Here is a 27,306-nt window from a genome sequence, read left to right on the forward strand (position 1 = left end):
TTTTGCCCATTCCACCTTTTATGCGAATCCTGAAAGTACATAATTTAGGTCTATAACCTCTTGAATATGAATTAAAATCAAGATTCAGAAATTGTCTGTACCCGTGATTTGGAAGTTTTTATTAGACTGATATCTTAAAATAATACTGTTGATAATACTGTCTTCTCCAAGTGAAATATAGGCACAGACAAACAGACATAACACTCACAATCACATTCATCGCAAATAATGTTTTTGTTGGGAATGTGCTTGCATTTGTCATGGTGGCGCCACTGAATCATTGAGCAAGCCACCACATTTCGAACTTATCAGTGATGCCAGTTTTTTTTTTACGCCTAGTTAGTGGATGTCAGCTCTTGAAAATGATAAGTGGTCAAGGCATCCCACTGGAGACACATACCAAATCTGACGAATACAGAAAAAAAAAGTTGTTGAATATTACATCAAAAGTGCTGCACATTAGTCATTCCATTCCTAATATTACGCTGTACGATTAAATCGAAAATTCGAGAATAAAACCTGTTGATGACTGTAATATTCTATCAAATTTTACCCTTTTTACCAGTTATTGATGTTCAATACATCACCATGAATTGTATTGCTTGATACATATTATTTTTTTTTTTTCTGTACACACATTAAAGTGATGAGCGGTGGTAGAAAGGGCACTAATAGCATAGAGGTAACTCTAAGACAAGTAGGTCCCGAAGAAACGTGCTCAACTTTTTGGCTCACCTCTGGTACTATCTTCGGTCCCAAGCTTGTCGAATCACCCCTCGAAACATAGGAAAAACCAATAACCCCTCATTTTATCTGTCAAACTTTCAAAGCGAATCAAAACAAACATTGCGTAGTACTAGAATTTCGACTAGAATAGGGTACGTTAATCGTTTGCTTGGGACCAATAGGCTACTAAAGTGGTGAGCCAATTTAAAATCGTTAGTTTCGTATTGATTGTTGCTAATAGGCTGTTTCTATGCACCGCCAATGTAGAGTGCGCTAGGCGATTATAAGAGGAAACGTCAACCAAACCGTTTGTTTACATCAAAATTACATTTTTTTTACATCTCAAATTAACACATATTGTAATGCGTATCTTGCATATTTCCATCGGGAGGGGTCTTATTTAATCATTTTTCACATATTTGAACAGATTTACAGCTCAAATAACACCACATTAGCAATCCGGAACATCATAACCGCTGTGGTAGTTTCATAAATCTTCACTTTTCTTAACAAAAATATGTGAAAGCACCAGCCGGATCACTGCAAAATCGATACAGAAAACAAAATATTCCATGTGGATGATGATTACAAGCACCTGCGATGGATAAATTAATCAGAAAAGGTAAAAACATTTTCCTCTTCCTATGCTACACGACGAAAATTTCAGCCATCATCACTCTTTTGATGGTTCCCTTATTCTCCCCAGAGACTGAAACGATCGCTTAGTTTCTATTGGATTCGCCTATTAGTGATGCATTACCTCGTTTAAAAACTTGTTCCAGCAAAAGAAAAAACACACTAAACATACAAAACAAACCCATAAAAAAAGATTTAGCTTCTGTGAATTTTTCCTACGGATCCATATTTCTGCAGAATTCAATCAATTCTATAGATCTACGGAAAATTTCGTAGAACCGACATCACTGACTTCCATCTGTTTTGTTTTTATTCAACACAGCTGACACGTTGACAGAACGAGGGAAAAGCAACTGGTGAAAAAATGGCATGAACGAAGGATGCTCTGGTTGCACATCAATGCTTGGGAATGTGGACGATAGATGGTGCTAGTGCGCATGAAAAATACGCTTGACGATATTTTTTGAAGAATTTTCTTCTAAGAGTTATGTCTGTTTATCTGGGATATAGGTATACCTCGATACAACGTAACTGTCACTTTTGACTTCCATCGCCGATTTCTCGCAAACGATCATTCAAACAAGCAAAGTAAGAACACCATCGGACAGATTAGTTAATCACCTATCTTTTGGTAATATTAATTTATACACAGATAAAAATTCTGAATTTTAATTGTGATGTCAACATTCATTCATTGTATTTCATTTCACGCAACCGAGCAACTTGCAAACAATGTTGTTTACAAATATGGGCTTTTGTATACAATATTTGCTACATTGCATGAAATGTCTCAGAAATTTACATGATATATAATGTAAACGTATATGATATGTGATGCTCCATTTATGTGCATCATATTGAACAGAAATTTACACTACTTTTTCGAACTGTGTATGATTCAATTGTTATCAGGGAAATATTGACGATGGAAGTCAAAAGTGACAGTTACGTTATAGAGCGGTTCCACGAACAAGTGGGAAATTTTTCCAGTTTTTATTTTTTGTATTTTTTGATTTGCATGAAACCTTGCATACAAGTTTTTGGGGAAGAAAAACGCCGTTTTGCATACTTGGTTCGCCATTTTGAATCTAGCCTTACTTATGAGAAGGGCCTATGAAAAATGCACATGATATCTTCAAAAAATTGTATCTCGGAAACGGTTTGTCCGATTGGTTTGGTGTCTTGGGCGAAGTTTTAGACAATTGTTGGTGTTATATGGAGAAAATATGCACGGTAAAAAAAAAGTTTGGTATTTGTGTTTTGAACTAAAATATAAATTTTCCCTTTAAAGTGACATGTCAATAATTTTTTTATTATCCTTATGTTATAGCTGACTGAAAATGCTATCTAGTGCACAGTAGGTTGTTCTGGAGAAAAAAAAGTTACAATGAAAAAAATTGTTTTTTTAAAAAAATACAATTTTTAAAAAAGCTATTAAGAAAAGTCAAAAAAGTTTGTCACCCTAATTTTATGAAAGTACATCAAATTTGCAAACAAAAAGTACTCCGGTAACATTTTTCTAAGATGCACCGTTTAGAAGATATTACTGATTTAATATTGTTTTTTTTTATAACTTAATAAGTTTTGGCCCTTTTCGGATGTACTCCGTGTTTTTTCAGTTTCAAAAAAAAAAATTTCGGAAAGATTGGAAAATTTTGAGTTAAAATGACACTGACAGCTTAAAGATTCGAGTGAAATTCTCTGCCTTAAAAGTATTTTGAAAAACAAGTTACAAAATCCCACTATCAGGAACAATGATTTCTTCAAATAATTTTTGGTGCGTTGTGCTGAAAACGTGCTAACAAGTATTAGATATAGGTAATCAGATACCAGTTAGCTGTACTACGTACAGTTGGTGATTGTAAACATGGTCTTTGTCCTAGTCCACCATGGCCACGCTGGCCATAACGAGGCTAGCTCCGTCGTTGACCGTTCCTTAAAAATAAATAAAAAGAACGCAGTAGTCACCTTCCATCAAACTAGAGGGCTGCCGACTGATACCTCAATCAACAACCGCCGCACTCTTTATTCATTCCAGGTATATACAATTTACAATCTACAACCTGAAGGTTCGACGATACCTGAGCGTTCAACTCTACCTATCTTCCAACAGTCTTTACCCAGCATTCTATGATTTCTACCCGTGAGCTGTATAATAATGTCTGACTCGGTTCTGAATTCATCCAGTATCTACTAGGGAAAACCAAACAGTAAATGCAGAAAGGTTGCTAGTAGCATAGTGATTATAGTAATTTCAGCTCATAATCCTGTGTTTTTGAACGAGATCCAGTGTTGTTTGATAACATAATAATTGTAAAGGAAAGTGTAACACGTTTTGGTGCAAAGGTAAGTTTTAAATACACATTTTAATTATATGTTTTGTGATATTTTCGTACAAAACTAACAATTGGAAAATATTTTCTATGTTACAGATTACAAAATGAGTAAAATAAGATGTATTCGCCCATTCAAAGACATTCAGTGTTCGAAAGAGCTGCGATATCTCACGGATGGTATCATCCAAAAACTAAAATCAATTGGATTTTCCAAGGTATCCACACTGAACACCAAGGATTTTCGTGTTTGTTCGTCTTGCCGTCTACATATTGATTCAAGAGCTCACCTCACCCAAAACGAGGAACAAAGCGTAGCCGGCGGCTCAAGGATGCCAACTGTTCAGACCATACCTGATGTACCTGATTCGCAAAGCTATGAAAGTTTGGTCACGATACCATCAGAGTCAACGCTAAGCACAATTAAATTAAATGAAGACTTCACCAGGCAGACGTCGAATTCTGAAGAACTAAGACATGATTCAGTCGCTGTCAATTTGTTTATTGATAAAATGATAAACTTTTTACAAATTGATCAAAATAAAAACATAAAAAAAAAATTATTTTATGTCAGATGGTGCTGCCACAGTATAAAAACCGAAAAAACTTTTCTAGCCTTTGTAAATTTAAGTCAAAGTATGGTATTGACGCTGAATGGCATTTCTTCGCAACATCGCACGGAAAAGGTCCATGCGATGCTATTGGAGGTACGATAAAACGCATGGCTACCAGAGCAAGTTTAGCCAAAGAACGCGAACACCCGATAAAGACTGCAAGAGAGTTGTTTAATTGGGCAAACAAACGAAAAGAAGAAGAACTTACAAAGTTGTCATTTTGTTATTCTACTACAGAAGAATACGAAAATATGTCTTTGCAGCTAAATAATCAATATAATAATGCAAAAACAATTCAAGGAACTCTAAAATTCCACTCATTTCTTCCTCTATCAGAAAATACAATAAAGGCAAAGCTTTATTCAAACTGTCCTGACAATGATGCCAAAATATTCAATATTGTTAAGAAAGTTGTGTAAACAATAATTTTATAAAAATACAGGAATAAAAATAAACTGATGATATCCAACATATAATGTTATTTTTTATTGCGCACAATCACCATCCCTGAAAAATAAGCTTAATTCGCTCTTTTGAATCTTGCTAATTGAGGAGCTTACATTTGCAGTTCTCGAAAAAGTGTATCTCGAAATCGAGTTGTCTCATCGGTTTGATGTCTGTGGCGATGTTCAGCAATAGAGAGAAAATATGCACAGTATAAACACATCCAGTTTAAATGGATTAAACTGTTAGGCGATATGCAAGAGTTGAATGCACATTTTCAGCACAACGCACCAAAAATCATTTGAAGAAATCATTGTTCCTGATAGTGGGATTTTGTAACTTGTTTTTCAAAATACTTTTAAGGCAGAGAATTTCACTCGAATCTTTAAGCTGTCAGTGTCATTTTAACTCAAAATTTTCCAATTTTTTCGAAAAAAATACTTTTGAAACTGGAAAAACACGGAGTACATCCGAAAAGGGCCAAAACTTATTAAGTTATAAAAAAAAAACAATATTAAATCAGTAATATCTTCTAAACGGTGCATCTTAGAAAAATGTTACCGGAGTACTTTTTGTTTGCAAATTTGATGTACTTTCATAAAATTAGGGTGACAAACTTTTTTGACTTTTCTTAATAGCTTTTTTGAAAATTGTATTTTTTTAAAAAACAATTTTTTTCATCGTAACCTATTTTTCTCCAGAACAACCTACTGTGCACTAGATAGCATTTTCAGTCAGCTATAACATAAAGATAATAAAAAAATTATTGACATGTCACTTTAAAGGGAAAATTTATATTTTAGTTCAAAACACAAATACCAAACTTTTTTTTTACCGTGCATATTTTCTCCATATAACACCAACAATTGTCTAAAACTTCGCTCAAGACACCAAACCAATCGGACAAACCGTTTCCCAGATACAATTTTTTGAAGATATCATGTGCATTTTTCATAGGCCCTTCTCATAAGTAAGGCTAGATTCAAAATGGCGAACCAAGTATGCAAAACGGCGTTTTTCTTCCCCAAAAACTTGTATTCAAGGTTTCATGCAAATCAAAAAAGATGAAAATTACTCGTTGCTTTAATGATATGGAACCGCTCTATATCGAGGTATGCCTGTAATTGAAATCCGTAATCCGAAAAATCTCAAGGCACAGACAAACAGACATAATACTTTGAACATGTTTCACTGTAAAACATCGCCACCCGAGTGGTGCGGAGTCACTCGAAATGGAAAAATTCAAATTGATCGTTAAATGCGTGTTTAATGAAAAACATACAAGAGTAATATCTGTTTGTCTGTGCTCCAGGCATGCATCAAAAGTTTCCTGCTCCTGCACATGAATAAATCTCATTTCAATTTTCAAGTTGCCCAAATACACACATACAAGCACACATACAAATAACAAAGTTCGCCAAAAAAAAGTAGAACACAAGGTACACTATTCTATTTTCGGGTAAAGCTTTTATCACAGCACACCGTTTTGGCTCACGTCCTTCATTTTACGGTTGTTGATGGCGCCTTCACCTACTGTTAGAACCGCACACCTTTCAACGAAAGCCACACTCACGATCCCCGCTATGATTTTTGTTTTATGGCCATTCGGGCGATAATTATCGACCGTTTCCTTCGAAATCCGAACATGTCAGATCCGGACGGAAGAAGTATAAAATTAGAACAACTATACATCCAAGGCTTCTATTGCCGGCGGGGACAATTTATGGCCATCCCGCATCGACGACTAGTAAATAAGCAAAAGCAAAAGCGGTGGCCCACCGCCTTCCAGGAAGAGTTGGCTGCTGATTGAAATTCAAAAATGATCCGCCACTCTGACTTTGTCAGCTATTGAAATCTTAGCTCTTGGAAATAAATTAGACCTCTAAAGATTATGGCCCTAGGACCTGGCGCTACTACCCAATATACTGCGCTGTACTCTGCGGCTAAATCATCCATTTTCATCTGATTGCTGCCTAAAAGATTGTGTTGATGCAAAGAATTTTAAACGCTGCCGTTTAGAAGATCGGCCAATATTGATACGGATCCCAACGACGGGAGGGTTCGAAATAATCTTATTTGCATTGGCCTTGGGTTTTCGTTTCGATTCCTTGAAGGTTCTATTTTGCATAATTGTTTTACCTGCCTGAAAACCGGAGCTACTAGTAAACTGGATACAAAGTTTATTTTCCCCCTTCACACGATCAGTTGCCTGATCAATGGAAAGTTTAAATTAAAATGTATTCAAATAAAAACTACGTACTGTAACCTCCGTGTTTTGGGTAGCAGTGCAACGGAACGAAAGCCAGCGATGAAGCGCGCAGAGGTCTCAAAAGCCAATCCAAAAACCGTAAAAAGGGGGACAAGGGACAAATCTAAAATTTATTAGCTTCACCCGGCTACCGGCTTTTCGGTTTGGACCTGTAGCCCAACTTTATGACGGATTTTCTCACGGTAAGCCAAAAGTGCAGCACCACGCCTCGCTTCGAAGATCGGGCGGGAGCCAATATTTTCCTTTCATCCGTTCAAAAGTTTGTTGATTGAATTTCAAATTCGGTTCGGGAGAATATCACCATACAAGTGAGGATCGGAGTTCAGTGCTCGGTCAGGTTTCGTTAGGGGCACTTTTTGTCGTTTGATTTGGGAACGTATTCCTACCTACGGATGCCATGCATTGAAGAATGAATGGCATTAAAATGCAAGATGCAGCTCGCGTTTGAGATATGGAGCAAAAAGTGTCATAAATTTGTGCGCCAATTTACGAGTGGCAGTGTCGTGGCCTCCACAATCCGCTGCCGAAGAGGCGATCGATTTTTGGCCGAGTTGATTAAGAAATTTTTCATTTTGGCATCAGCAATGACTGGATTTGTGGCGTTGAGCATTTTGAGGATAAATTTCGATTTGAAGGTATGATTAATGTTTCCTGTCGCCGACGATGTGCAGTTAGGTTAGAGTATTACTTGCTTATGAATTATTACTTTATTAACATAATTACTCCATGTGCTTGACAAAGTTCTCACGAGGAGACCAGCGGGATAAATCGGGATAAACCGAGAATTGAAAAACAGCAGCTTCGTACCATATCGACAAGTTGTTAATGGCTTACTCGCAGGCTTGCTTCCACTCACTTGCTATAGAAAAATGATTTTCGGAATTTTGGAATCATTAGATGTTAAAATCAGCCATTCCATAGCAAAACGATATAGTGGTTCTCAGATTTTCTTAACAATTGGTAGTTTTGTTCCTTATCGAAAAATATTAGACCCGTTTTTTTTTTAATTTCTCACTAGGGTGACCATTTTCTTGTAAGAGTGGTCCAAAAAATCGATTTTTTTTTCTATTTTTTTCCAAAAATTACATTTTTTTTTTAATCATAGCTTTTGAACCACTGGGCCGATATGAATGATCAAAAAAAGAAAAAGCATAAAAAGTTATAAAAATTTGAGTTTTTTATAGAAGAATTGTGGACTGGATCTCGGCTTGTTTCGTCACTGGTATAGAAATCACGCAAAAGTGATAAAGTTTCTTCTGCTTAAAACGCCCTGCTCAGCTTTCTTCCTGGTGTCGTCATTATACCCACAGAGAACATACATCCAAGTCAAATTCCTAAAGTGTGTAAGAAATTTAACTGCTATTTTGAATAGACATTCTAAACTAGCAATATCGTGGATCAAAACATGGGCCACAAGTGCGAGTTTTATTGATGCGCAAATAAACAAGGGTTACCCTAGAAATAACTCTAAGACTAGTAGGTCCCGAAGAAACGTGCTCAACTTTTCGGCTCAGCTCTGGTACTTTCTTCGGTCCCAAGCTAATCGATTCACCCCTCGAAACATAGGAAAATCCACGAACCCCTCATTTTATCTGTCAAACTTTCATAGCGAATCAAAACAAACATAGTATAGTACTAGAATTTCGACTGGAATGGTGTACGTTAATCGATTTGCTTGGGACCAATAGGCTAGTCAAGTAGTGAGCCAATTTATATATCGATTGATTGTTGGTGTTACCAAGCGAAAATCTTTCCACAATTTTCCTAAGGATGATTAATCGCCCGAACTACAGGAGATTTTCTTCTTACGTGGAGTCCAGGCGCTTGCAAATTCCTGAAAGAACGGATGCAGGGTAAGCAGTTTTCAAATCTAACCACATTGCCGGCGCCGGTGGTGTAGTGGTAAGCGTGGCTGCTTTCTAACACCCTAATGGGTCTGGGTTCAATCCCAGCCGAGGTCGGTGGGATTTTTCTGAGGCATACAAATCTCTGGTCACGTCTTCCTTCGGAAGGGAAGTAAAGCCGTTGGTCCCTGCCCATGTGTGTTGAATGGGTGTGATATCCTACGCAGGTATGGAAGCTGCCTTCCTGCACATTCGATTGCCGTCAATGTATGGCAATCGATGTCCGTCGGTGATTGGCACTAGATTGCGGAACAGAGACCGACGTTAAATAAAGGAAAAAAAAAAATCTAACCACATTTTTCTGAATTTAAATGAGGGCTAATTGGAGTTCACACCCTCACTGAATCTTTTGAAGATACGCCGCCAGTGAACTAAAAAAAAGTCAGTTTTGCTCCTGACTTCTATACCCAGTTAAAATTGGAACGAAAAACGGTTGTAGATCTACAGGAAACTGTAAAAGAGATTAGTTTTTTATTCGAAAATAATGGTTCCGCAGAAACTCGATTGTCTCGTTTGTTTTGAACTGATTTGACAGTTAATTTGGATACCCGGTCAATAATATCATCCCAAATTTTAGTTCAGTTTATTCATTAATCGTAAAAAGTGAAAACTCGAGTCACAACATTCCGTATGGCAGCGCTAGTGTTTCTAACGTATTTTAATTTGAATTCTTATACATAATTTTTCGAAAAAAGTGTTTAAGCTTGGATGTCTGTTCTCTGTGTTATCCCCTTGTCCTCCTGTAGTGTTTTGGTCCGATCCGCCATATATTGAGAAACACCAAATATATCATATTAATAATATGATCCATTCATGCCTTTTCCAAACATTGCAATGGTGACCCGCAAGATATTGCTTCACGCACCATCTAGCGTTGAAAAAGGTCACCAACAATCATTCAATTAAAATCGAGGGGTGCGAATATAGCACTTATTACAAAAGTAAGAGTTACATTATTCTCATTTATTACATTGTGTATATGACTTTAAAATTTGTCGGACATGTCACTGTTGTCATCAAATAAAATAATATGCTGAAATACATTCATTTGAAATATTAAACAAATTTTCATTTGGTTTACCCCTCGTGACGATATACAAATACATTGGTAGCCTTTTTGGCCACAGAGGTGCTTTCATCGCTAAAAATTTCGTTCGCCAGCTAAGCGAAAGAGTGGATCATATTGTTAATATAATATATTTGGAAACACCGAATTCCTTCGTTATTTTATAGTGATTCTTTGCAGAGTACACAAATGGCCGCCACATAGGCTATAGATGCACTTCCACCTCGAATTTTTACACAAAACTTGGAAATTAGAGTTTCATTTCACCTGAAATTGCTACTGCATGTATGCTGCAGTGCAGCAAACGTGGAGTAACAGTTTCATTGTAGTACGTGTCGTGGAAGCTGATATTTGTGCACCTTATACCCCAGACAGACTATGGCTTATATCGTTATATCATGTAATATAGGCTGTCTTGCAATGAGCACTCATACATCTAGTGTTCACTGGAAATCCTATATATGAGTGCTCATTGCAAGACAGCCTATATTACATGATATAAGCCATAGTCTGTACGGGGTATAAATATCGAAGTGGTAGCGAGAATAATACCATAGAGGTAACTCTAAGACTAGTAGGTCCCGAAGAAAATCATTATTATTTTTGGCTCACTCAGTACCAGAACAACGGTCCCAAGCAGTCCCAAGCTATTTCACTCACCCCTGCATGTTCTGCATGAATCCACACACCCCTGATGTTATCTGTCAAACTTTCATAGCGAATCAAAACAAACATAGTGTAGTAATAGAATTTCAACTAGAATAGGGTACGTTAATCGTTTGCTTGGGACCAATAGGCTACTAAAGTGGTGAGCCAATTTAAAATCGTTAGTTTCGTATTGATTGTTGATAATACCCCGTACAGACTATGGCTTATATCATGTAATATAGGCTGTCTTGCAATGAGCACTCATATGTAGGATTTCCAGTAAAAACTAGATGTATGAGTGATCATTGCAAGCCAGCCTATATTACATATGATATAAACCATAGTCTGTCTGGGGTATGAGGATCTCACAGCGAACCACCTTATATGCTGACCAGCTTCTAGGTAAAGTCGTGAGAATGCGATACTGCTCATTATTATCATGAGTAAACAGTAAACACACAAACACAAACAGTATGTAACGGTCGGTAATGTTTTCGGTAATCGAGAACATTACCGAACAATCTGTAAACTGGAAAAGCAAAATTAGCTGTCAAATTTACCGATCGATCGGTAACGTTTACCGATGTGCATTGCTTGATTTGTAGTCGACTTGACTGGAGAACTGTAATTTTGAGGACGATATGCAAATCGAAAAAATGGTAACCGACTCAACTGTATGTATGTAACACTGCTCATTCGCAGCCGCTTTCTGTTTGTTTTAGTCCATTCAAAGTCACTTCACTGAAGTTATTCGTGTACCTCTGTAAACTCTAGTTTTGTGAATTTACGTGGAAAGTGGAAACCAGTTGATTCGTGTTGACTTTATTTAGTTTAACCGTATATTTGGTGTTGTGAAATTGTCAGTCATCCATAGAATTTTCTGTTTGTTGTGCTAGTGGTGTTGCAAAAACCACCTTTCGATCGTTCGTCTAACATTCGACGCGCCACCTACATCTGGATTTAGTAATCTGCTTATTGGGCATTTTACGCGTATAGGGCATTAATTCCGTTCAACGAAATGACCAGTACAAGTGCGTGCGACCGCTGTGCCAAAACAGTGAAACCGGACGAAGACCACATCGAATGTATGGGGTTCTGCGACCAAGTGTATCATGTGAGATGCATTAACTTGAACTTGCCGTTCGTCAGGATTCTTCGCGAGAAAATCAATTTGTTCTGGATGTGTGATGAATGTAGCAAGTTGATGAAGTACGCCCGATTCAGAAACACTGTTTCATCCCTCGGTAACGTAATTTCGACGGTGATAGGTAGTCAGCTGACCGGCTTATCCGAGCTGAAAACCGAAATGGCCAAAAACAACAATCAGGTCGCTCAACTCACTCACATAGTTAATGCTGCTACCCCCGGTACATCTGCTAGACCGAATCACGATCGCCCCTCAAAACGCCGTCGAGGTGATACGGAAACACCGACTAAACCGACTACTGGAACAAGAGTCATTGGAACTAGCGATACGCTCGCTGTCAATGCTCCATCAAGCCTGTTTTGGGTTTACCTTTCCCGGTTTCACCCCAGTGTTAAGAGAGATGTGGTTGAGAAACTTGTTCGTGATGGACTGCGAACGACTGTACCAGTTAAAGTCGTCTCTTTAGTGAAAAAAGGCACCGACCCACTATCGATGAACTTCATCTCCTACAAGGTCGGCATTCCAATGAAACTAAAAGAGAACGCTTTGAACCCTGAAACTTGGCCACAGGGGATTGTATACAGAGAATTCGAGGATACTCAGGCGAAAAACAATGTGTGGCTACCTCCTGATATCCCAGCACTCCCTGCTGTTCCAGAGACTATTCCGGGTGGCTCTCCAATGGGCACACCGTTTGGGACACCAGCACCTCTCGATATGCCAGCCCCTTTAGGTACACCCAGTATAACAGTCACCCCTTAATCCCCTCATCTGACGAATCAACAATGCCCCGAGACGCACCGTAGAAAGTCTGATGGAAGCCCCCGATCGCCCCAACACAGTCCCGCCTACCGCCGCCTTCGTTCAACATAGTCGTCTCGGCCCTGTAGTTGGTGGTGGAAAGGGGGTCTTCCACCATGCTTGCATAGGCAAGTACCTCTGTGATTTAAGTTTATCGTTGCGTGATGAGTTCTCCCATACTCAGGTTATTCTGACCCCGGTCCAAAGCGAATTTTCGGTGATGCCCTCTGAAAATCTATTGAGGCAAATTACTTCTCAACCAGGACGCAACGTAGAAAGCAATTTGGGAGTCCCCAGTTCCTCTAAATCAGTCGCGCCTATTGCAGCCAGCGTTCATCCAAGTCGTCCTGGCCCTGAGTTTAGATGTGGATTGAGGGTCTCCCAGCTTGCTATATTAGGCAAGTACACACTTACTAGCGAACTTTCACTGCCTGATGATGATCATAATTCCAGTGCCTTCAACTCACCTCAAACATCTGCCAGTCGGCAACATGGAGTCACCACAGTCAACTGCACTCCGGGACGCATTCTTGCCGTCCGCCCTGAGGAAGCCTCTATTCCACTCATCGCAGTCGAGCCCCTCCTGCCAGCAACCAGCAGTCGTCCCGGCCCTGCGTTTGAGATGGGAGAAGGGGTCTTCCACATTCCTGTTATTGGCAAGTATGATCAACCGACGAATATATTATCGCCTGAAAATATCTTGGTTTCCAGCGACCCTACTCGAACATCCTTCCTCCGTCAAGTGACATCTACCAGCTCCCAAATGCAACTACACGCTGGACCTTCCGTTGTTCCCGAACAGCGGAGGTCGGACATAACGATTTACTATCAGAACGTTGGTGGTATGAACGGCCTCGTGGAAGATTATCATCTGGCCGTCATGGATCACTGCTACGACATTTTAGTTTTGACCGAAACATGGCTCAATTATCGAACCATTTCAAACTATGTCTTTGGTGCTGGCTACGAAATATTTCGCTGCGATCGAAACACGAATAATAGTAGGAAAACTACTGGGGGAGGCGTCCTTATCGCAGTTAATTCCAAGCTGAAAGCAGAAGTTATCGAGGACGATTCCTGGAACAGGGTTGAACAAATGTGGGTGGCTATTCAACTTGGTGATCGTCAATTACTTCTCTGTGCAGTGTACATTCCTCCAGATCGAACCCGTGACTTGGAGCTTATTGACGCACATTGTCGATCCGTCTTGGCCGCTTCAGACAAAGCAGGCCCTTCCGACGAAGTTATTGTTCTTGGCGATTTTAACCTACCGGACATTGCATGGACTCCAACCCATAGTGGTTTCTTTTGTCCTGATCACGAGCGTTCATCTTTCCACGTAGGAACCAACCAGCTCCTGGACAGTTATAGCAACAATCAATACGAAACTAACGATTTTAAATTGGCTCACCACTTTAGTAGCCTATTGGTCCCAAGCAAACGATTAACGTACCCTATTCTAGTTGAAATTCTATTACTACACTATGTTTGTTTTGATTCGCTATGAAAGTTTGACAGATAGCATCAGGGGTGTGTGGATTCATGCAGAACATGCAGGGGTGAGTGAAATAGCTTGGGACTGCTTGGGACCGTTGTTCTGGTACTGAGTGAGCCAAAAATAATAATGATTTTCTTCGGGACCCAGTGGTCTTAGAGTTACCTCTATGGTTATAGTACCGCAATCCTGTCACAAATCAATGGCCTGTTGAATGAAAACAACCGCACCCTGGATCTCTGCTTTGTGAGTGCTCGTGATACAGCTCCTTTCCTCTCCACGGCACCCGAACCTTTAGTCAAGGTAGTGCATCATCACCCTGCTTTAGTTATCGTGATCGAAAATAATATTGTCCATGATTTCACCAGCACTCCAAACGCTGTGTCATATGACTTCCGTAGAGCTGACCATTGCAGTATCGTCCATGTGCTGTCTAATCTAGATTGGGAGCATATTCTAGATCCTGTAGACGTCAACATTGCTGCACAAACCTTTTCTCACGTCTTGGCATATGTCATTGACAGACACGTTTCCAAAAAGATCATCAATATCGACTCTCGCGTCCCGTGGATGACGAAAGATCTTCGCTCGTTGAAAAGAACTAAGAAGGCTGCTCTCAGAAGATTTACTAAACTCCGCACACTGCCACTGAAATGCTACTATGTCAGACTCAACCACGAGTATAAGCGGTTAAGTCGTCTCTGTTTTCAACGCTATCAAAGGAGGATTCAACGGCGGCTAAAATCACACCCGAAATCCTTCTGGAACTTCGTAAATGAGCAACGCAGGGAAGTCGGCTTACCCTCTTCCATGATTTTTAATGGTGAAACTGCTGGAAATCAACAAGACATTTGCAACCTGTTCTCAGCCAAATTTGCTAGTGTGTTTGTAGCCGAGCAACTCTCCACTAATATCATTACTTCCGCGGCCAGTAATGATCCTTTGATCAACCAAACGCTCAGCATGGTCGAAGCCACTACAGATACGATTTCTAGAGCAGCATCTAAACTTAAGACTTCAACTAAGGCTGGACCCGATGGTGTTCCGTCGATTAAAGGGTGATACGGTCAAAATTTGGTCAATATCAACTTGACGTATTTCTTTCAATTTTGCATTTAAAAAACCTGAACACCCCTCATTTTGAAGGTGTGTGTGTGTAGAATGTTGCTCCTATTTTGATTTTGGAATTCACTCTTCAGTTGTCAAAATGCCGTCCAAGCAAGAAGAGCAGCGTATCAAAATTTTGCTCGCGCATCGCGAAAATCCGAGCTACTCGCACGCAAAGTGGGCAAAATCGCTAAAAGTTGCCAAATCAACCGTTACAAATGTAATTAAAGTGTTTGGGGAACGTTTGTCGACAGCCAGGAAGTCTGGATCGGGGGGAAATCGAAAACCCGAAGCCGCTGAGACGACAAAGAGAGTTGCCGGTAGTTTCAAGCGAAACCCTAACCTCTCTCTCCGAGATGCCGCAAATAAGCTGGGTGTATCGTCTACAACCGTGCATCAAGCCAAAAAACGAGCCGGACTATCGACTTACAAGAAGGTAGTGACTCCAAATCGCGATGATAAACAAAATACGACGGCCAAAGCGCGATCCCGGAGGCTGTACACGACGATGCTGACGAAGTTTGACTGCGTGGTAATGGACGACGAAACCTACGTCAAAGCCGACTACAAGCAGCTTCCGGGACAGGAGTTTTATACGGCAAAAGGAAGGGGAAAGGTAGCAGATGTTTTCAAGCACATGAAACTGTGAAAGTTCGCAAAGAAATATCTGGTTTGGCAAGCCATCTGTACCTGTGGCTTGAAAAGCAGCATTTTCATAGCTTCCGGGACTGTCAACCAAGAAATTTACGTGAAAGAGTGTTTGAATAAACGTCTGCTGCCTTTCCTGAAGAAACACGGTTGTTCCGTACTGTTTTGGCCGGATTTGGCATCTTGCCATTACGGTAAAAAGGCCATGGAGTGGTACACCGCCAACAACGTGCAGGTGGTTCCCAAGGACAAGAACCCTCCCAACACGCCAGAGCTCCGCCCAATTGAGAAATACTGGGCTATTGTCAAGCGGAACCTAAAGAAGACCAAAAAAAACTGCTAAGGGCGAGCAGCAGTTCAAGGCAAACTGGCTTTCTGCGGCGAAGAAGGTGGACAAGGTGGCTGTACAAAATCTGATGGCAGGGGTCAAGCGTAAGGCCCGGCAATTCGGATTTGGAAAAGCGGAAGCCTAACTGAATATTTTTCCTGAATTTTATACTAATTGAACTTGAAAAAGAAATTTAATTTGATTTTTTAAATAAACGATTTCACCGATTTACACGCGTTTTCCCTTGACCAAATTTTGACCGTATCACCCTTTATTCTTAAAAAGAACATCACTTGTCTTTTAGATCCACTGCGCCGCATATTCCAGCTCTCTCTTTCCAGCGGCATCTTTCCATCTTGCTGGAAGACTGCGGATATGTTTCCTGTTCATAAAAAGGGAAGCAAACGCGACTGCCGTTCTCTCCAAAATCAGATTGACATCTGTGCTGACTGGTGTAGTCTAAACCGACTGGTGGTCAACCCAGCTAAGTGTACAGTTATTACTTTCTCACGCAAGAAACAACCGATTATTTTCAACTACAAACTACTAGGCACGACTATCGAACGGGTGCACTGCGTGAAAGACTTAGGCGTTTTTCTAGACTCAAAGCTGACATACTCACACCATATATCGTATGTCGTCGACAAAGCATCCAGAACGCTTGGCTTTGTCTTCAAGATTACTAAGAACTTCACGGACATTTACTGCTTGAAATCGCTCTATTGCTCTCTCGTACGATCTACGTTGGAATACTGCTCTGCTGTCTGGAGCCCGAACTACAATAATAGGGCCGAGCGAATTGAATCTGTTCAACGACGTTTTCTTCGCTTCGCGCTCCGTAAGCTGCCTTGGAGATACCCACTTCGTCTTCCAAGCTACGAGAATCGCTGCCAATTGATCAATATCGAGCCCTTACGTATCCGAAGAGATGTTTTCAGAGCCTTAATCGTCGCCGATACTCTGCAAGGAAGAATTGACTGCGAAGCAATTCTGCAACAAGTGAACATTAATGTTCAACCTCGATCACTACGCAACAGTCTTATGCTGAGACTTCCACTTCTTCGAACTAATTATAGCATAGGGAGCGCTATTTACGGCTTGCAGCTAGTGTTCAACCGAGTAGCATCGATGTTCGATTTCCACTTGACACGGAATATGCTTCGCCGAAGATTCTCTGCCTTTTTTGCTGACCGAAGGCGCTTGATACCCAACAGCTAAGTGTAAAATTTAATTTTTAGTAACTTGACAATGCTTTCCAAGTTATTTTCGTTTGTAACTGTAGTAACTGTAGTATATGTATGTCGTCTGTATAATCTGTACTTTTTTTTACAACACATCATTGGGACTATTTCTAGTCTGTTGATGCAACCATAACAAATAAACAAATAAAATAAACTGTAATTTTCTTTAATATTGTTTCAAGGTCACTGCAACCCATGCAAAAATTTGGCTGCAGTCGTGATCAATGTGTTAGTGTTGCAAATTGCTCCACCAATGAACAAAAACAAGTTTTTGTCGCTCCCATACAAAGTGACACCGAGGGGCGCTAATAAGGTGATTTTTGCAAATGTAATCGTATTTATTTGAAATAGTTCCAGTGTACCAAAATTGATGAAATTTTGGGTTTGGGTTCCATTTTTAATGCAGATTACGAATATGCATTTACCTCAATACCCTTAAAGAACCCAATTGAAAATTGGAAGTGGAAGTGCATGTATAGCCTACGTGGCGGCCATTTGTGGACTCTACAAGGAATCACCGTAAGGTTAAATGTGTAAATTGAACCTTAAGGGTATTGAGGAAAATGCATATTCGTAATCTGCATTAAAAATGGAACCCAAACGCAAAATTTCATCAATTTCGGTACACTGGAACTATTTCAAATAAGTACGATTACATTTGCAAAACTCACCTTATTAGCGCCCCTCGGTGTCACTTTCTATGGGAGCGAGCAGTCAGATTGTTAGTTTAGTGTCAAACAGTGAAGCTATTATTTTGCTTTAAATCTTGATTTAAAAATCGAGATGAAAGTGTGGGTGTTTGAAAAAAATATATCGCTGTTCTCAGAAAACGAAGATCTTTCAGATGATGTATAAAAAACAATACATTTTTCAAAATTAAAGAACCCAATTGCACAAATCTCGGAAATCGGTGCCCCATTTCACCTGAAACTGCTACTCATGTAGGGCTTTTGATCTAATTTCCGTCCTACCAAGCACAACCCGCGCTTTACCTCACTTTTTTGAATAAAAAAATTGAATTTTTCTGTCAAAGATGACGCTTAAATTTATTTACCTTTCCATACGTTGGATTTGATAAAGAGTCACAAATTGTTGAGATATTGTTTAAAATCTAATAGGGTAGGGAACTAGTTCGGCCTAATCGCCCATTTTGGGCCTATCGTGCAGAAAACACAAAATTATTCCACGATTTCTGAGTTAACAAGTCAATTATACCGAACGAAGTCAATGAGAACGCGTGGTATGAAGGTTTGCACCCATAATTCCCAAAAACAAAAGAAGCGCTCGGACCGAATCAATAGTATACAAAGCATAGTTTTTTTTATGGATTTGTTAGGTAAAAAATTTAGACGATATCAACGTTTTAGGAAATGTCTCCAACCACTCTTTTGGAGTAGATTTCCGTTGCGCCTAGATGTAGAGAGTCCTACTTACAAATTTACCGTCTACGTTTAGGCGCAATGTGAACATCAATTCTGGGTGCTGTGTAAGCAAGCAAACATTTTTTTATGAATTCAAAGCTATTATTATTATTATTATTATTATAGGGTGAATGTCATCATACATAATCACCGATATTTTTTTTTTTTTTTTTTTTTTTTTTTTTTTTTTTTTTTTTTTTTTTTTATTATAGTCACTTTAACACTCTTGGGTCATTCGTGACTTGTCCGGGGGTGAGATTTGAACTCGTGACTTTGGCGTGAGAGGTATGGATGTTAACCACTACGCCGGGGTCGCCCCCCATCACCGATATTCTTGTTTTCGTTCCAACCGTTTTTCCATATGCAAAACAAGAATAATATGGGTGAATGTCTATAAAAACATCATTTTGCAGGACTTTCAATTAATTCTCTTGACAAAAAAACGTTGTTTTGAATACTTTGGACACCCCGCTACTATTACTAAGCTAAAGCATAGACGGTAGTGATAAAGAATAAAATTAACACATTTTAATTGAGACATATTTAGATTAATTAACACAAAACCGCGAGATTTCATTTCTTCGAAATATTTATTCACGACAACAGAGCACATTGGACTCATAATGGAAGATTAAGAGAAAGAGACCGAACAAATAAGATGAACAGAAAAAAAAAGAAAACCTTGCTCTCGGTGCTCAGGTTTTCCCACCACAATTCTAAAAGTAATTAATAATGCTAATAAGCATGAAACAAAAATACGTACACTGCCTTACAAACTATCCAAAAATGCATTCAAATCCTCGAGCTGGCACTCCTTAGCAGAACAGGCAACCAGTTTCACCTTCTGCGAAAGCTGACCGAACTCGAAATCTTTATCAGATCTGCCAAGAAAAACTGCGCCGGCACTCTGCGGGTCCACCGATTGCAGCTCGCTCGTTCGCGTCTGACGAACCAAATTTCTGCAATCAAAATTGTTTGGTTAGATATTTATTGGCACAATAGGGAAACAGATGGTAGGTGCTTACATTTCCTTCTCCAGTAGACTCTTGATTGCGCCATCGCCCTTGGCCAGTGTTTCGTCCTGCTTGTTACATAGGACGATCACCGGAAGGTTTGTCGTGGCCTTGTCTGCCAGAATAGTGTACAGAAAGTCGGCAACATCCCGAACGTCCTTTTGCACCGTAACGCTGTCGATGACGTAGACAATCGCCTTGGCCAAATTTTTGTACTGATCAAAGAACTTCCCGCGGAGTCGTTCGTTGCCGGGAACGTCAACCACTCGAAGCTCTCCGCTGGCGGCCGTCAGGTAACCTACGTTTTCCTTGATCGAAGTAAACGTTTCTTTCTCCTCGTCCAAAATCAGATGTGAAAACAGCAGTGTTTTACCCGAATCGCACAGGCCCATTAGTAGTACGTCAGATCGTGCGGTGCGCTTCTTCTTCCAAACGTACAAGAGCACTTGAATTATGCGAGGGAAAGATAGCGAAAGTTTTAATAATTGCTTTGGACAAACAGTATGGATTCGGCGAAAGCTTAGATGAGCATACTTACTGAGAGTAATGAGGACAACGAGAACCGCTAGGAAGATGGGCGTCTGGTCCAGATCATCTTTCGGCTGTGAACTTGTTCCCCTGGGGAGAGAGTTTCCTTTCGTTCCTTCCATGACGACGAAAGGGGTTTTAGGTTCGGATTCGACGACAGTGGAAAGTGAAAGGAATCGGCCAGATCTGCAGGACGCCGCACAAGATGAAACTGCTTGGGATGAAACGAGTCCAGCAGCAAAACACGACTCGCAGAAAACGGTACGGCAATGACCACGTCTGATGACAGTTTGTGCGAACGTAAGCTGCTCTGCTGCTGACTGCTGACAGTGCTGACCTGCCACTGTTCTGCATCCTCCGCCGATCCTATAAAAAAGGCTTTTATCATCGCTTTGAAGGGGTGCTCCGATTTTCAATGGGCGACTGTTTGTAATTTATTTCTTGAGTCGTGTCGTGTTTAAGGACCATATGGATTGTAACGATACTGAATTGGGTTGTTTAGGGGTATTGAGGTAAATACATTTTCGTTATCTGCATTAAAAATGGAACCGAAATCCAAAATTTCGTCAATTTTGGTACACTGAAACTATTTTAAATAGGTACGATTACATTAACAAAAATAACCACCTTAGCGCCCCTTGGTGGGACTTTGTATGGGAGCAAGCTGTCAACGAATAGATTTAGTGTCAACCATGGTGGGTATACAAATGGTGATACAGCTTTGTCACTATATAGGCGAGGAGGTCGCGGGGGGGGGGGAAAGTGCGGTTTTAGAGCAAATTGTAAACAAACTCGGTCGCTGTCCCATACAAAAATCCAACATGGCTGAATAATGAATTTGACACATTAGAACACCTGTATGTAGTCACCTTGCAGGCCTATTCTGCGCGGCGTGTGAGGTGAGGTGACACGCTCTCACTTGTGAAGTGACAATTGTCACCTCGGGTGAGGTGACTCCCCGTGCAAATCAAATGGAGAGTCACCTCACCCGAGGTGACAATTGTCACTTCACCATCACTTCACCTCACACGCCGCGCAAAATAGCCCTGTTGGTGTCAACGATCAAAAATTTAAATCTTGATTTAAAAATGGAGATGAAGGTCTACGGGATTTATAAAAATATATTTGTGCTCAGAAAACGAAGCTCTATCAGATGATGCATAAAAATCGGAATATTTTTCAAAGTTAAACAACCCAATTGGGTTCTTTAATTTTAAAAATATATCGGTTTTATATATCATCTGAAAGAGCTTCGTTTTCTGAGCACAGCGATATTTTTTTAGAACCCACACACTTTCATCTCGATTTTTAAGCCAAGATTTAAAGCAAAATAATAACTTCACTGTTTGACACTAAACTGACAAAATGACAGCTCGCTCCCATACAAAGTGACACCGAGGGGCGCTAGTAAGGTGATTTTTGCAAAAGTAATCGTTCTGATTTAATATAGTTCCAGTGTACCAAAATTGATGAAATTTTGGGTTAGGGTTCCATTTTTAATGCAGATTACGAATATGCATTTACCTCAATACCCTTAAAGAACCCAATTGGGTAAAGACAACAATCAATACGAAACTAACGATTTTAAATTGGCTCACCACTTTAGTAGCCTATTGGTCCCAAGCAAACGATTAACGTACCCTATTCTAGTTGAAATTCTATTACTACACTATGTTTGTTTTGATTCGCTATGAAAGTTTGACAGATAACATTAGGGGTGTGTGGATTCATGCAGAACATGCAGGGGTGAGTGAAATAGCTTGGGACTGCTTGGGACCGTTGTTCTGGTACTGAGTGAGCCAAAAATAATAATGATTTTCTTCGGGACCCAGTGGTCTTAGAGTTACCTCTATGGTAAAGAGGCGACAACTAATATAGGTCTCTTCTGCTCGATTGGAATAACTTTTCCTATGATGATTCCTATGACAGATAATCGATTGTTTCAATTTTGTCGTGTCGTCTCTTTATAAATTTAGCCTCTTTAATTGATAGATGGGGGAAAAGTTCTCAAATTTTCCATAATTTTCCTAAATCAAAAATAAAATTAATAAATCCATGATTTGTAAGCTAACCATTTACGAGCCCCTTGCAAGGAAAGGCCTTTCGTTTGAAACAAACACACAATTTGCAGCCGTCAAAGTTTTAGTAGAAAATGTAAACAAATCTGCTAATCGCACTCGCCTCAACTAAATTAGAAACAAATTTTGCGTAAAATTATTAAATTTCACTAGAAATAAACATGTCCATTCCAGAGATAAAAGCCGTTCTGTCGCTGCGAAGTTTTTTCATCTTCAATTCCAACTTTGGCCCGAAAGAAGGAGAGGTAAATTACGCGTGCTTCCTGTTCGCTCTCAAAACCATCTTTAATTAAATTGTGTGCGTTTGTCGATTTCTAGGAGGAAAAGAAAATTCTCTTCTACCACCCGCAGGAAACGGATATCGATTCCAAAGTCAAGGATGTTGGTCTCTGCGAAGCCATCGTCAAATTTAGCAGGTGCGTATAAGTGCAATTAACTACTGATGACCGAGCCTGAAACGGATTACCGTTCTCTTGCAGCACATTCACCAACGACGACAGTGTCCAGGCGATGCACACACAGAAAACCTGCCAGCTGTATCACCAGCCGGAACCGGGTTACTGGATGACACTGGTTCTGAATGTTCCATTCGAGAGGAAAACCCGCGAAACCGGTGACTACATCGAATATCACGGTGATGACATTCACGACACCGTCTACCAGGCGGTGCTCAAGCAATCCTACCGAATGTTCCGTCTATTCCACGGAACCTTTGAGAGCAATCTCAAACCGGCCGAAGACCTAGACTCCGTTGCCAACTTGATTGGCAAGCTGGAAGAGTTCTACTTCAAGTACATTCTCCACCTGAAGCTGAAAGACTGTGATGTGTTGGATGCCTTTGGAAGTGTGCAGTACCTCCCGTTGAACCAACTATTGTTCCTGAGAGTTCAAAATTTTATCAACATGATTGAAGCTACCTTCGACCCAATCAAGCAATGCATTTTCCTCTACGATGATCACATAATCTGGAGTGGAGTCAATCCGCATGATCTATACACGATCTACGAGTACTTGAACGGACCAATGTTCCAGTTGACCCCGGGCCACGGACATTCCCGTAAGGTGTACATACAGGAAAACGGCCACGATAAGGCCTACAATTTTATGGTATGCCGAAAAGTGCAGAACATCACTCTCTGCCTGTTTTTGGAAGACATCGAAAACGAACAGGCTCTTTACCACGAACTGAACGCCGTGATCAATCCCCAGCTGACTAGTATCTCTTCGGACATAACGCAACACCTAGCACAGCAACCATCTCCGGATGGGTCCTCTGGCAAGGATGACTCCGCCACTAGTCCGAAGTTTGTCTACTTCAACGAACTGAACCTCCACTACCGAGGGACGATCAAGCTGGGAGTTCAAAAGCGAAACAATCCCGGAGGAAGCATTCCGAATGATGTGATGAATTTGATCGTTGATCTGTTGGACGATTCGCGGCGGAATGGCGATGGTTTGACGACGAACGTGACGGAGGAAACGATTCTGAAGACACACGACGACTACTGGATAGTGAAGAGAAGTTGCAACTCGAGGCACGTTTTCATTGTGCTGAACAAAAGTTCCACGCTGATCGACGTGAGCGAAGAAACGAAGCGCGTATTGGACCAGAACATGAAGGGGGTGTTCTTCTGAGGGGAGAGATGTGCATGTGTGGTCCTCGTAAGGGCGGGATGGTTTCTATCTAGCGGACACTTCTTGTTTATTCTTGTTTGGAGATTATTAGCTCTTTGATTATGATGAATAAATTGTATCTATTTAATGGCATGCGGAATGGCTTCTGTTATCTGAGAGAATATTAATAGCAGAAGCATTGAAGGAACCATAGTACCGAGATTAACCGTATAGGAATATCCACCTTAAACGAGATCGACGAAATGTCTTTATATGTGTTCACCACTTCTTTTCAAATTGGTGAGCGAGCTAGGGGGGGGGGGGGGAGCGTTGTATATTTCAGATTAATAAAACTAAGTCTTTACAGACGTTCAGGGAACTTCTTAGAAGTCAAGGGCAATTTATAGAATTCAAGACAACAATATTTGATTTTAGAGAACTACGTAAAAGTGCAGGCACCTTCGTAAATATTCATGGAACGTTACTTCGTAGATCTTTATGAAACTTCATAGAACTTAAGGAACTTCAAAGAAGTACAGGGACTGCGTAGAATTTCATGTAACTTTCTAGAAGTGCAGCAAATTTTGAAGAGGTTTAGCTAGCTTTGTGGAACATCAGCAAATTTTGTTGAATTTCAGCAAATTTCATAGAACTTCAGTGAACTTCGAAGAAGTGCAGAGAATATTGTAGAAGTTCATCGAAATTCGTCGAACTCTGTTGAAATTTCACGAACTTTATAGAAACTAAGCGAATTTCGTAGAAATTCGAGGAACTTCATAGCAGTATATCAGAGAACTTACTTCAAAAATGTTCAGTGAATTACCTGGAAGCTTTGACGACCTCGCTAAATTTCAGGGAACTGGCTAGATGTTCAGAAATATTTGTAAAAAGTACCAGAGTCTTCCCAGGGGTGCGGAGAAGTGAAGGAGAAAGCTGAAGCAACTCGACTGCAGAGTTAATCCCAGTAGTCTAGATAATAAATTGATATTAATAAACACAGTTTGCATTAGCAGGGCTGTTGCAACAGGCGCGGATTTTGCGAATTTCGCGATTTTCGCGGATTTGAACTTTCAGTCGCGAAAATCGCGGAAACATTAAATGATGTCGCGAAAATCGTGAGGGACTAATGTGCTATCACAAAAATTGTGGAATTCATTGTAACCTAATCCGTCCCGGATTATTTTGGTGTCATCAATGTTGTTGTTCATTTGGCTCTCAAACCAAACACCCTGCAAATAATCGAGAAATTCCATAAGTCACACCGGATTGACACGGAAATTCCCTGAGGAGATGTGTCCAATTTGAGACATTTTCCTTTTTTTCCAATATGAACATAGCATTTTTCATCGTCAAATCATAAACGAATCGTATATATGCGAGCAATTCCCATGTATACCGGATATTCTAGGTTCTCCAAATCGTCCTGGAGTTTAGTTGATTTGTTCTACTATATCAACCAAGACTGCAATAATGTCTGTAGTATCGAAATATGTCCAAACAGATTCAAAGTGTCTATGTGGATTGTACCTAACCTATTGCCACTATTGCTATGTTTACAAGATTTTATAGGTTCTGAAATCATTCCGGAGATCAGATTATTTTTCTACTAGATCACCCAAGACTAATTCAATATCTGTAGTATCGAGATATGCTCAAACAAATTTGCAGTATCTATGTGGATCATGCCAACCTATTTCCGTGTATGCCAAATGTTCTTGGATTTCCAAATCGATATTTGGTAAGCGTGATTACCTCTCACCCCAGCAGGCCTGGGTTCAATCCCAGTCGGCGCCGTCGGGATGTTCTGAGGCATAACATCTCTGATCACGCCTTCCTTCGGATGGGAAGTAAAGCCGTTGGTCCCCGGTTCATTAGTTGATGGGTCGATAGGTAGGGTCCAGGTGTGGGAGAGCTGCCTTCCTGGCACGTCGGTAGCATTGGTGCTCAGCACGGAAAACAAGATCGACGGAAAAAACAAACCAAAGGAAAAAAAAATCGATATTTCGATACTACAGATATTATCCTAGTCTTTGTTGATCTAGTAAAACAAATCATCTGAACTCCAGGACGATTTGGAGAACCTAGATTATCTGGTATACGTGTAAATAATTAAACATTATCCATATAGACACTTTGAATCTGTTTGGACATGTTTCGATCCTACAGACTTTATCACAGTCATGGTTGATCTAGAAGAATAAATCATCTGAACTCCAGAACGGTTTGGAGAACTTAAAACATCTGGTATACATGACAATAGTTCATGCATGATCCACATTAATATGTGATAGTTCCTCAAAGAACACTAAGTTGAGAACAGGCAAAAATCTAATATACTATAAGCAATAAGCTTGAAATGCCATGCAGTAGTATACAAATGGTATTTTTAGGTAATGAAAACATTTTTTTTTTGGTTGCGGATTAGTATTTGAAGTCGCGGATTTCTTTTGAGAAATCGCGGATTTCGCGGATCAAATTTAGAAAATCTTGTAGCAACCCTGCAGCCCTGCATTAGTCACTCAACACCTACGGTTGCCTTTATTTATCCTTCCAAGAGGTTATGGGCCTTTGCTTGATTGGAGCGGTACCGTAGCATGAGCATGATTGAGCGCCCACGGTTGCTACTCTGTTATTGTCAGATCAGCTGTAATTACACAGAGAACCAATAGACGTTGCTTGGGACTAGCAATCATCCTCAATGTGTAACAATTGGGTTGTTTAGGGGTATTGAGGTAAATACGTATTCGTTATCTGCATTAAAATGGAACCGAAATCCAAAATTTCATCAATTTTGGTCCATTACATTAGCAAACATCACCATCTTAGAGCCCCTTGGTGAAACTTCGTATGGGAGCGAGCTGTCAACGAATAAATTTAGTGTCAACGATCAAAAATTTAAATCTTGATTTAAAAATCAAGATGAATGTCTACGGGATCTTTTTATTTTTATTTATTTTTTTTTAAATTCTTTATTAAAGAGATTTTTAGCCTTAGGCTAGTTCATCCTTCATCTCTAATCTACGGGATCGATAAAACTATCGTTGTGCATAGAAAACGAAGCTCTATCAGATGATGTATAAAAATCGGTATATTTGTCGAAGGTTAACAACCCAATTGGTAATCTAAAACTTGGCAATACCAGCGCCGGTCGCGCCTGAACGCAAGTCAAGAAAGGAATGTGTTGACGTGGCACTAGCTTTGATGGAAGCCGAGGAGCCCTCTGCACTGATTTTGGGGGTAAGAGG

At 40.1% G+C, this 27,306-nt stretch overlaps 3 protein-coding genes across 3 annotated transcripts; 2 read left to right on the forward strand and 1 right to left on the reverse strand.

Annotated features, from left to right (window-relative positions):
• Nucleotides 1-11,658: 11,658 nt before the first annotated feature.
• On the forward strand, nucleotides 11,659-12,549 carry LOC135703479 (uncharacterized). Its single transcript, XM_065224725.1, has one exon. The coding sequence runs from the start codon at nucleotides 11,659-11,661 to the stop codon at nucleotides 12,547-12,549; it is 891 nt and encodes a 296-aa protein (XP_065080797.1).
• A 6,850-nt stretch (nucleotides 12,550-19,399) lies between these two features.
• On the reverse strand, nucleotides 19,400-20,698 carry SrpRbeta (signal recognition particle receptor beta). The gene is made up of 3 exons (XM_065224556.1): nucleotides 20,380-20,698; nucleotides 19,854-20,286; nucleotides 19,400-19,787 (listed from the first exon to the last, which is right to left on the reverse strand). Exons 1-3 carry the CDS (start codon nucleotides 20,489-20,491, stop codon nucleotides 19,598-19,600), a joined length of 735 nt encoding a protein of 244 aa, XP_065080628.1. The 5' UTR covers nucleotides 20,492-20,698; the 3' UTR covers nucleotides 19,400-19,597.
• Nucleotides 20,699-22,539: 1,841 nt separating this feature from the next.
• Nucleotides 22,540-24,186, forward strand: Ccz1 (vacuolar fusion protein CCZ1). The gene is made up of 3 exons (XM_065224557.1): nucleotides 22,540-22,692; nucleotides 22,766-22,863; nucleotides 22,927-24,186. Exons 1-3 carry the CDS (start codon nucleotides 22,609-22,611, stop codon nucleotides 24,080-24,082), a joined length of 1,338 nt encoding a protein of 445 aa, XP_065080629.1. The 5' UTR covers nucleotides 22,540-22,608; the 3' UTR covers nucleotides 24,083-24,186.
• The last annotated feature ends 3,120 nt before the right edge of the window (nucleotides 24,187-27,306 follow it).

This window comes from Ochlerotatus camptorhynchus, unplaced genomic scaffold (genome assembly GCF_037179485.1).
Source record: "Ochlerotatus camptorhynchus isolate MF236.1 unplaced genomic scaffold, CSIRO-AGI_Acam_v1.1 ptg000213l, whole genome shotgun sequence".
Taxonomy (NCBI): Eukaryota; Metazoa; Arthropoda; class Insecta; order Diptera; family Culicidae; genus Ochlerotatus; species Ochlerotatus camptorhynchus.

What these genes read in the sequence shown, in the direction of transcription:
- LOC135703479 (XM_065224725.1), top strand. Translation starts at nt 11,659, where the DNA reads ATGACCAGTACAAGTGCGTGCGACCGCTGTGCCAAAACAGTGAAACCG.
- SrpRbeta (XM_065224556.1), bottom strand. Translation starts at nt 20,491, where the DNA reads ATGGAAGGAACGAAAGGAAACTCTCTCCCCAGGGGAACAAGTTCACAG. An exon ending in CGTTGTCCTCATTACTCTCA is followed by an intron (nt 20,287 to 20,379) that starts GTAAGTATGCTC and finishes GCATAATTCAAG; the next exon opens with TGCTCTTGTACGTTTGGAAG. An exon ending in AGTCTACTGGAGAAGGAAAT is followed by an intron (nt 19,788 to 19,853) that starts GTAAGCACCTAC and finishes TTTTGATTGCAG; the next exon opens with AAATTTGGTTCGTCAGACGC.
- Ccz1 (XM_065224557.1), top strand. Translation starts at nt 22,609, where the DNA reads ATGTCCATTCCAGAGATAAAAGCCGTTCTGTCGCTGCGAAGTTTTTTC. An exon ending in TTGGCCCGAAAGAAGGAGAG is followed by an intron (nt 22,693 to 22,765) that starts GTAAATTACGCG and finishes GTCGATTTCTAG; the next exon opens with GAGGAAAAGAAAATTCTCTT. An exon ending in GCCATCGTCAAATTTAGCAG is followed by an intron (nt 22,864 to 22,926) that starts GTGCGTATAAGT and finishes GTTCTCTTGCAG; the next exon opens with CACATTCACCAACGACGACA.